Source organism: Fukomys damarensis, unplaced genomic scaffold (assembly GCF_012274545.1).
Source record: "Fukomys damarensis isolate Sample0158 unplaced genomic scaffold, DMR_v1.0_HiC HiC_scaffold_19, whole genome shotgun sequence".
NCBI lineage: Eukaryota > Metazoa > Chordata > Mammalia > Rodentia > Bathyergidae > Fukomys > Fukomys damarensis.
The window spans coordinates 65,715,888-65,724,838 of NW_022900931.1; the positions used below are offsets into that span (position 1 = coordinate 65,715,888).

Below are 8,951 nucleotides of genomic sequence, written 5' to 3' on the forward strand. Positions count from 1 at the left end.
TGAGGGGGAACGGGCAGCCCCTCCCCAGCAGGCGCTGGACCAACACGCGTGCTCACCCGCTCTTCTGGCTTGTCGCTGTCTGTGCGCGTGAGGGAGGGGCTGGGAAGGCACCCCGGTGGCTGTGTGCATGTGGGGACACTGGCAGAGATGTCCACGGATGTACTGTAGGGCCCTGAGTGTCCCTACACGTAGTTCCTCTAGCAAAGCTAAGCCCGTAACCAGCAAGGAGAGCCAGGCAGGGAGCAGGCGGGTCGCTCTGGAGTACCCTGGGTGGCAAGCACTGCCATTAGAGGGCAGCGGGAACCTCCCCATGCCACATGACCAGTGACCACACGCACTGGCATTCAGACCGAGCCAAGCAAGTGCAGGTCCCTTTGGACAAGGCCGAGGCAAGGACAGTTACTACAGTCACTGCCCTGGCCGCAGGGCCCGGCAGGCAGTGGGTCCAGGGCCCAGGTGGTGACTGGGCTTGGGTCCTGCAGCAGGCTCAGGGCTTAGTCTAGCCTGGCTGGCTACCACAGGCCCACCCTTCCTCATCAGACTGCTGGACCAGCCCTCGGAGAGCTGGGCCCAAAGATGGGCCAGCCCACGAGCCCCACCCTGGACCAGCATCCCACCCGGATGGCGCCCAGCACAGCGGATCAGGAAGGGCACCGCACCTGCCACTTAATGGCGCCTGTGGTGGCAGAGGCCTTGGAACCCTGTTCGTGCGGATTCCCCTCAGCCCAGACCCCAGGCGCTGGCCAGCGGCCACAGGGGAAGCCGAGGCAACTGGAGTCCTTGGGAGGGACAGGGGGGTGTCCCCAGGCCGGCGCACCCCAAAGCACCCTCTGAGAAGGAGGGGGCCTGCCCACAAGAAAAAGCCAGTCAGTCAGGGCCTCGAGAGGAAAACTGAAGAGGGGGATGTGACCGCCATGTCCAGTGTCACACATGCCTAAAACATTAAGTAAAAACAATGCATTAAAAAGAAAACTTTTATAGCGAAAACGGAAGATGCCTCTGCCTTGTGGGCCACGGGGTCCCTGGCTTGGCCTGCAGCACTTTCGGGTTCATGGCAAGTGGCTTAGTCCCTTGGGCTCGGGACGGTGCTGTCCACGGAAGGGGTCAAGGTAAGAATGTATGGGCAAGGGGCAGGGATTTGGTTCAGTGGTTCCACGTAAGGACCCAAGTTCGATCCTCAGTACAAAACAAAACAAAACAGGCCAACAACTATGGGTAAGGCCCCTGCCTCTCCTGTGATGGCCCAATCCAATCCCACAGGTGGCTGCTTGCACCCCTCCCCCGGGGCTGACTGTGGGCCAGCAGGTAGTCCACAAGGTCCTCCCACATGGGGTGGGGCCCAGCATCAGTCCCTTGAGCAGTCCATGTCCTGGGCACGCAGGAAGGGTTTTCAGCGCTGGCGCCAGGCCTTTGCAGTCAGCAAGCAGTGTCTGGCAGCTGCCCTGCAGGCTCTCCCAGTGGTAGTTGAAGATGGCATTGTGGGTCAGGCTGCCCAGTAACACCAGCCCCCTGGAATCCAAGGACAGGGCCTGGTCCCGGTCGTACACCTGCAGGACCCAGGTGACCCTGAGCAGCACTGGTCTCCCTGGCTGCCCAGAGACAAGGACCTCAAGAGGTGGAAGATACTGCTGCAGGTGCTGTGGAGACAGAGGCGGCACCACTGGGAAGCAGAAAGGGCAACCCCTACCCGGCAACTCCCCAGAGCCAGGGCCCTCAGGCCCCAGGGGGTACCATGGTGGTCAGAACCCAGTGCTGGGCATCACAGGGTTCCCCAGGCGCATGCACCACCCACCCCGGCGCCATCACCACAGCCCTCACCGGGCTCTGCTCTTACCAGGAGAGGCAGGGCATCGGTGGCTTCAAGGGGAACAGCTGTGAGCAAGGAGCAGAAGGGTGTGGGGAAGAGGTTGGTAGGGTGCAGGGAAACCATGCACCCCATCTGTCCTCTCCCCAGAGCCAGGGCCCCTCAGGCCCCCGGGTATCAAAGGTCCCGGGGGGCACCATGTCCTCACAGGGGGTCAGAGCCCAGTGCTGGGCATCACGGGGGCCCTGCTGCTCACCTGCCCCTGGGCCCCAGGGCTCCCGCAGTCCAGAGAGCACAGCACAAGCAACACTCAGAGAACCAGAAGAAAGCGACCAATATCTAGCCTATGAGGGGACCATGGCCCCTGCCCAGGTCCATCCGGTGTCAGCTGTACGACCTGGAGCAACTGACGGGGCAGCGGCACTGGGAGGGCCGGCGAGGTAGAGGCGGCTTCTGACTTCTTTCTGCTTGGGCCTACTGTTCGGATCTCCCTGGTCCTAACAAAGTCACCTCCCAGACTGCTGCCCACATCCTAGGACTGCCTTTCCTTACTCACCATTTCACTCTGTGAAAACCAGGAAAGGGCACCTGCCTCTCACCAGAGCCCCAAAGGATTTGGTGAGCCTGTTCTCACCGCGTGCTCATTACTCATGAACAACCATGAGCGCCTGAATCTATTTTGTATCAAAACGTGCCATTCGAAGAGGCGGCAGCTATTTATTAACTAAAACAAAAACCACTGTTCACAGCCCAACTGTACTTCCACAGGGTGCTTGGGTAACAGGCACAGGGCCCACAGATTCAGAAGACGCAAAATCTCCAAGGGCTCAGAGTGAACAAACACTTCCTGTCTACTTCCCTGGGGCCACAGTCCTTCCTGACACCCAAGCAGGAGGAAACTCCTCCCAGAGCTGAGAATGCTCCTTTCTTTCTGCCAACACATGTAGCTGTCTTCCCATCTAACTTTGAAACACTAGCAAAATCCTGTTATTAAATAGTCACGGTGTACATTTAGGGCTATTTTAGTGAGTTTATGTACAAATGATCCACGGAACCCAACTATGTATGCCTCACTTCAGGTTCACTGTGTTCAGTTCACAAAAGCTACCAAGTGGCAGGCGATAACGCTGGGAGCAACTGTTTCCTCCTGTCACTGCCCCACACAGCTAAAAGGAGTTTGAAAGGTGGGTTTTGATGACGACTTTCCCCTAAGATCCAGTACTTTTTCCTTTCCCACCCCACATCTGATTCAATCCTTCCCTCTGGAGGGAGGGCAGGAAATGTCACTGTCTCCACCCAACTGTATGAAGGATTTGGGCACGAGATCCTGATGCGCTGCCCTATGGACACAGCCACTGGGGCTTAGGAGGAGGTCAACTCCCAACACTTCCAAGCCTCCACAAGGCAGCGCTGGGATCTGGATCCAGATCTAGCTGACTGGGCGGGTATCCGCAACCTTGAGATGGTTTTCATATGAAAATCCCAAGTACAGTTTTTGGCACATAAAATCAGGACCCAGAAATCTCACATTGTCACCCAAGATGGGGGTGAAGTATTTTTAGATGTAGATGGGCCAGGAGTGGAAGGAAGAGTTCTTACCACAATGGGGTGATGGCAGGCAGCCCCTCCGCTTGAAGATACACCTGTAACACAAAAGTACTTGGTGAGTGTGTGTGTAGGGGCAGTCCATAGGCTCAGGAGGACACCAATACTGGGGGCCCTCAGACCCCTAGGTGTCAAAGGTCCTGGGGGGGGCACTGTATCCTCACGGATGATCAGAGCCCAGTGCTGAACATCATGGGGGCCCCAGCCCCTCTACAACCAGACCCCCTTACTTTCAAGAAGATGCCAAGCAGGCCGGGGGGTGGTTGCGCACGCCTGCGATCCCCCAGCACTCGGGAGGCTGAGGCAGGAGGATCGCTATGAGTTGGAGACTAGTTTGGGCTACACAGTGAGTTCCAGGTCAGTCTCAACTACGTAGTGAGACCCTGTCTCAAAAACCAAAACAAACAAACAAAAAGCCATGCTAATAGAGAGCAGACAAACCCCCAGAAGACTCCCAACTTTCCCAGCGTCAGAGGGGAGTCTCCACACCCACTTACAGGAAGAGGACCCTGAAACACTGAAGGCTGCTGAGAAACAACTCCATCCAAAGAACCTAGCAGGAGGAAAGAAGAGAAAAAGGGATTTTTAGGGGAAAAACAAGGCTAAGAAGCAGGAGATATAAGCACTGGCTGCAGACTCTTGCTTGAGCCAGGTTTGAACACATCTGCTGTGAAGGACATTTGAAGATTTAGGAACAAGGTACCAAGAAGGGAGTAGCGGGCAGGAAGAAGGAATCATTTTCAGTGAGCGATGCCACTGTTACAAGGACAAGTGTGCTTCTGAGGCAAAAGTGTTGCTATATGGGATGAAATATGGTTGCAAAAGGAGAAAACTCACACGGAGACTCCTGCTGGAGAAAATCAGCTACCTCCTTCCAGGCTGGGCCTCCGAGGAAGGAGAATGGCATCCTTAATAATGATTTTAGGTCAAAAAAGTCAGTAAAACTCTGATACTACATAGTCGTTGTCAGGATTCTTGAATAAAGGACCCGTCTGTTTTCTCGAAACTCTGCTCCTACCTGGTTCGCAGAAACAATTCCATCATTCACTTGAAGACTCGCTTCTTCCTTAAGAGCTTTGTATTTTCTTTCCCTACAGGAAAACGCCTACACCTGCTCCTTTCCGTCGCTCTTAGCCTTTATTCCAGCTTCGCACAGAGAAAAAAAGAAAACGAGCGATTTCCTAAAGATCTGAGAAGCTGTGGCTAACACAGGGACGGAAATCTTTCGGAAGAATTCACGACCGACCCACCATGCTCCTGCCGACCTCACACACCCTCGCCCCAAAGCGGACAAGATGGCGGAGGCCCGAGACGCGGACCTGGCGCGGACGGGGGAAGAGGGCACCCCGTATTCCACGCGCCGGGCGGGGAGACGGCCCCACCCTCCCGCGTCCACACAACATGGCCGCTCCCGAGAAGCCCCGGCTCTTCACACGTGCGTCCTAGGCCGCAAAGCCTCGCTGCGCCGAAGCACAGCTGCCCACGAGAACCGCCGACGACACCAAGTCCTCGCGAAATCCCCTTCACAAGGCAGCGAGTCCCAATTTATACGACGCGCCGCTGGCGGGTTCGACCGAGGCCCCGTATAGTCTCCGCCCTTAGGCGTCCAGTACAGCGCCTGCAAAAAAGGAGTCATGTTTTTGTATTGGCTAAAGGAATAATGCCTGTCACCGCCAGTATGTCCCTCAGAAAGTGAGAATATATTGTCTCTGGAGGTGGAAGGGAAGGAACAAGGAATTATTCGGGACGGCTCGTACGTCCCATGCGTCAGGCAATTTTGAGGTCAGCATAAAACTACGAGCCAAGACGAGAAAGGCCCCAAGGGGGGCGGGACCAGGGCCGGAAGCCAGGGGACCGGGCGGCGCGGCAAGGAGCAGGCGCGGTTTCAGAGGCGGGGCAACCCTGAAAGGCTAGACCCAAGGTAAATCCGAACCTGGGGCGGGAGGCGGAGCCGCTGTCGCGATTGACGGCGAAATTACGGGAGATCACCCGTCTGGAGCGGAGTTAGGGGCGGAGCCGTAGGAGACTGAGTCGGAGCCTCGACTCGCGGGCGGGAGGCCAGGATTCTGGGTTTAAGGGAGATGCCGGGCCCGCACCTCGGGGTCTGAGGGAGGAGGGCCGGGCAGGACGCTGGGTCTGAGCAAAGACTGGGTTTGTGGCTCACCCTTGGTTTTGTGAGTCTGAGGCCTGGAGTCCCGGATTCTTGGTGCGCTGTGAGATCCGAGGGGTGTCAATTGACATGGTTGTAAAAAACTTTTTTTTGAAAATAAAAAGTGAAACATTTCTATTCCCAATCCATTCACCAGAATTTTCCACTCTTAACAATTTGATATGGACATTATACCTCACGGACACACACACACGCACACGTGGAAAAAAATGTTTTTCGCATGAGTATGTTTCAGAAGTAGTCTCCCTGCATCAGTACATACCGAGTTACGACATTCTTTAAGCGGTGCTCAACTGTTCCTTGTGTGAATAGAACATAGTTTGTTTTGCTGGTCCCTGGTCATTTTGCTGGTCCCTGGGTAGTTTTCTTCTAGTGAGTGAGGAAATCCACTAGAGACTTGAATTCCTGTCTTAAGGAAATAGACATTTCTACCTCGTCCTCCTGCCTCCAGAGGAAGAACGAAATTCTCACCGTGGCCCAGTAATCTCTCTGTTCACTCTGCTTTCATCTCTGCCTCTCCCTTGGCCTCCCTGGTGTTCCTGGTACCACAGACCCCTGCGGTTCGGTGCCAGTACCCTACCCAGGATATGACACAGGCCTGAGGAATAACACCAAAAGACAGAACTAGAACGTGCCGGGATGACCAATGCCCGTGCAACTGACAAAGGCGCTGGCCAGTCCCAGGCACTGACTTTTATTGGTAATCCGTGGGAGTAAAGGCAAGCTATGTGCAGTTTCTATGGAAATGAATATAAACAGGGCTTATAAAGGACAAGTCAAAGCACTCTCCAATTAGGAACAGGATAGACAAAATATAAGGTTGTAATTAGAGCATTGTCCTTCTAGTCAGAAGGATTTAACTGTGGGAACAGAATTTGGGTGTGAGTTACTCTGACATCACCTGGGCATGTAAGCTTCAGCCAGACTCACTTCTCAAAACAAGCCATTGTGGCGTTAACTCTTCACAGCCTGCTTGGGTCATAATCAATATTCCATTCCTCTACAGAGGGACCTTCTGGACCTTTGCATCTAGTCTCTTTCTGCCTGGAACTCTCCCTGATCTAGTGGCTCTCTCGTTTTCAGTCATGTCTCTGTTCAGGGGTCATTTTAGCCTGTAGATAGATCCCTTACCCCACACTCCAGGAAGGCTCCCTCCTTCCTGGTCCTATCTCTGTTGCCCTCTTATTTTTCCTCAGAACTTATCTCATGATCCAGTACCTACCTATTTGCTTCTGGCATATTTTTTGCCTCTCTGTTGCAATGTCAGTCCCACGAGGATAAGCATCTGCATCTAGCTTGGCCACTCCTCTTAACCCAGTATCTGGCACAGTTGCAGCTCTGTCTGTTTTAAAACAAATTCGGAGACGTTTTATAGGAGGCAAGAGGGAGGGTTATTGCTGTAACACTGAAGAGTACGTACTGAGGCCCAGGCATTTTTGTTAAACTGTGCATTAAAATATGACCATTGCCCCCACTTTAAAGACAAGCAGACGGAGACTAGATGGGGTCAACACCTTGCCATAGGCCTTAGAGCTAGCGAATGGCAGAGCCTAGACCTCAAATCTGGCGGCTTAACCACTGTGTGAGACGGAAATAGAGGAGACTTGACAGATTAAAAAAAAATTAAAATTGTACTTAAAAAAAAAAAAGCCTAAAGCTTCAAAACAAAAGCTACTCAAAAGTTCCCTTCTAGGAAACTCACTTAAAAAAATTCTTAAAGGTCCTTTTACAATCAACCTGTAAATTCAGGCTCTAGTCCTTTTCACCTGTAAATTGTGCTTCCTCTATCCTCAAAAAACAACAGCATTGCCGAACAATGTATTTCAACTTCAAACACATGTAGATGGCTTACACTGTAACGTGACAGTAAAACTACACACCCTAGATCAACTGCCTGGAAGCCATTCCCTGAAATGTACCCAACTCCAGCTCAATGTATCTCGTTTCTCTGACCACTTGCATTCCTCTCCACTGCATCCTCATAAACCCTTCTCCTGTTTTTTATATATATATATTTTTTTTTTACTGATATGTCCTAAAAATTCTTTTTCAGCATTGGGAGTCGGCAACCTGCAAACTTATTTCTATTTTTTTTTCCATTTGTATATAGTTTATTGGTACTTTTTAAGGATACGGTACAGTGACATTCGTCATTGGGATCTTGGACCCTTACATGACAGATCTTGGTTCTCATTTTTTCCCCATTCCCCTGCCCTCCCTTCACTCCCTCAACCCTCCCCTATTTACAAAGACTTTGTTTCCATTTTTCCTGTTCTCATATTTTCCCCTTTCCCTTATTTCCTTTCCCCTACCCTTCCCACTTCCCCTACACATTCAGCCCTTTTCTTCTATTTCACATTGTCAGTTATACAATTTGGATCTTAATTACGCTTTTAGTTTTTCATACCAGAGAAACTATTCGGTATTTATATGTGTGTGTCTTATTTATTTCACTGAAGAGTATGGTCTCAATATGCATCCATTTTCCTGTGAATGACTTTAGTTTCTCATTCTTTATGCCTGAGTAGTACTCCATTTTATAGAAAAACCACATCTTTATCCAGTCTCCAATTGATGGGCAATTGGGCTGTTTCCAAGTTTTAGCTATGACAAACTGTGCTGCTATAAACATGGGTGTGTATATATCACTGTGATATGATTCTTTTAGTTCTCTTGGAAAGATACCCAGCAGAAGGATGGCTGGGTCAAATGGAACCTCTAATCCTAGCTCTCTGAGGTATCTCCATATTGATTTCCACAGTGGTTGCACCAGTCTGCACTCTCACCAACAATGGAGAAGGGTTCCTTTCTCCCCACAACCCCGCCAACATTTGTTATTGGTTGATTTCTTGATAGCAGCCATTCTTACTGGGGTGAGGTGGAATCTCAGTTTTGTTTTCATCTGTATCTTTCGAATGACCAGTGATGTTGAACATTTTTTCATGTTTATTTGCTGCTTTTACTTGTTTGTCTGAGAAATGTCTGTTCATTTCAGATGCCCATTTTTGAATCAGGTCTTTATATTTCAGGGGGTCTAATTTTTTTTAGTTCTTTATATATTCTAGATAATAGTCTTTTTGTCTGAGGAACATCTGGTAAATTTTTTTTCCCACATTGGAGGTTGTCTCTTAGCTCTGTTGGTGGTTTCTTTTGCAGTGCAGAAGCTTTTTAATAAGATGAGATCCCAGGTGTTGATTCTTTTTTTTTTTCAGCTTTAATTGAGTTTATTGGTACATTTTAGGGATACAGTACAGTTACATTCATTGTTGGGATCTTGTACCTCTACATGACAAGTCTTGATTCTCATTTTTTCCCCTTACCCCTGCCCTCCCTTCACCCCCTCCTTCCCTCCCCATCTACAAACACTTTATT

At 51.0% G+C, this 8,951-nt stretch overlaps 3 protein-coding genes and 2 non-coding genes across 15 annotated transcripts in view; 2 read left to right on the top strand and 3 right to left on the bottom strand.

Moving 5' to 3' along the window:
• Acp4 (acid phosphatase 4) overlaps positions 1–834 on the top strand; it is a 3,267-nt gene extending 2,433 nt beyond the window's left edge. The window contains exon 9 of the mRNA XM_033766030.1: positions 541–834. Within this exon, the coding sequence (XP_033621921.1) occupies positions 541–834 (294 nt within the window). The remainder of the gene's footprint in view (positions 1–540) is intronic.
• Positions 835–956: 122 nt separating this feature from the next.
• LOC109118577 lies at positions 957–4,947 on the bottom strand. Of its 6 annotated transcripts, none has more exons than XR_004518033.1 (6): positions 4,428–4,947; positions 4,247–4,317; positions 3,907–3,962; positions 3,404–3,447; positions 1,835–1,872; positions 957–1,637 (listed from the first exon to the last, which is right to left on the bottom strand). XR_004518033.1 is itself a non-coding variant. In XM_033765920.1 (6 exons), the coding sequence occupies exons 3-6, from the start codon at positions 3,951–3,953 to the stop codon at positions 1,050–1,052; spliced, it is 717 nt and encodes a 238-aa protein (XP_033621811.1). In that variant the 5' UTR covers positions 3,954–3,962; positions 4,428–4,555; positions 4,729–4,942; the 3' UTR covers positions 957–1,049. The 6 variants fall into 6 exon arrangements, 3 of the variants coding, with proteins under 3 accessions (XP_033621811.1, XP_019065609.2, XP_019065610.1); XR_004518034.1 differs by having other exon boundaries at positions 4,247–4,294; positions 4,428–4,945; XR_004518032.1 differs by lacking the exon at positions 4,247–4,317 and having other exon boundaries at positions 4,428–4,555; positions 4,660–4,942.
• On the bottom strand, positions 1,960–2,050 carry LOC117286982. The gene has a single exon (XR_004518181.1). It is a non-coding gene; the product is annotated as a small nucleolar RNA SNORD88 (small nucleolar RNA).
• Positions 3,519–3,611, bottom strand: LOC117286983. The gene has a single exon (XR_004518182.1). It is a non-coding gene; the product is annotated as a small nucleolar RNA SNORD88 (small nucleolar RNA).
• A 267-nt stretch (positions 4,948–5,214) lies between the features above and the next one.
• Positions 5,215–8,951, top strand: part of LOC104873799 — a 27,952-nt gene continuing 24,215 nt past the window's right edge. For 4 of the 6 annotated variants that reach the window (XM_010640634.3, XM_010640637.3, XM_010640638.3 and 1 more), the window contains exon 1: positions 5,216–5,330. The gene's annotated coding sequence lies outside the window, so the exon portion shown is untranslated. Of the gene's footprint in view, positions 5,331–8,951 lie in introns of all 6 variants that reach the window. The other 2 variants (XM_010640639.2, XM_010640640.3) reach the window with 1 other exon arrangement.

Excerpts from the sequence above, each read along its gene's own strand:
- LOC109118577 (XM_033765920.1), bottom strand. The coding sequence starts at position 3,953 with ATGGAGTTGTTTCTCAGCAGCCTTCAGTGTTTCAGGGTCCTCTTCCT. Across the intron at positions 3,448-3,906 it reads TGTTTCAGGGTCCTCTTCCT|GTGTATCTTCAAGCGGAGGG; the intron begins GTAAGTGGGTGT and ends TTTGTGTTACAG. Across the intron at positions 1,873-3,403 it reads CCTGCCATCACCCCATTGTG|CTGTTCCCCTTGAAGCCACC; the intron begins GTAAGAACTCTT and ends CCTTGCTCACAG.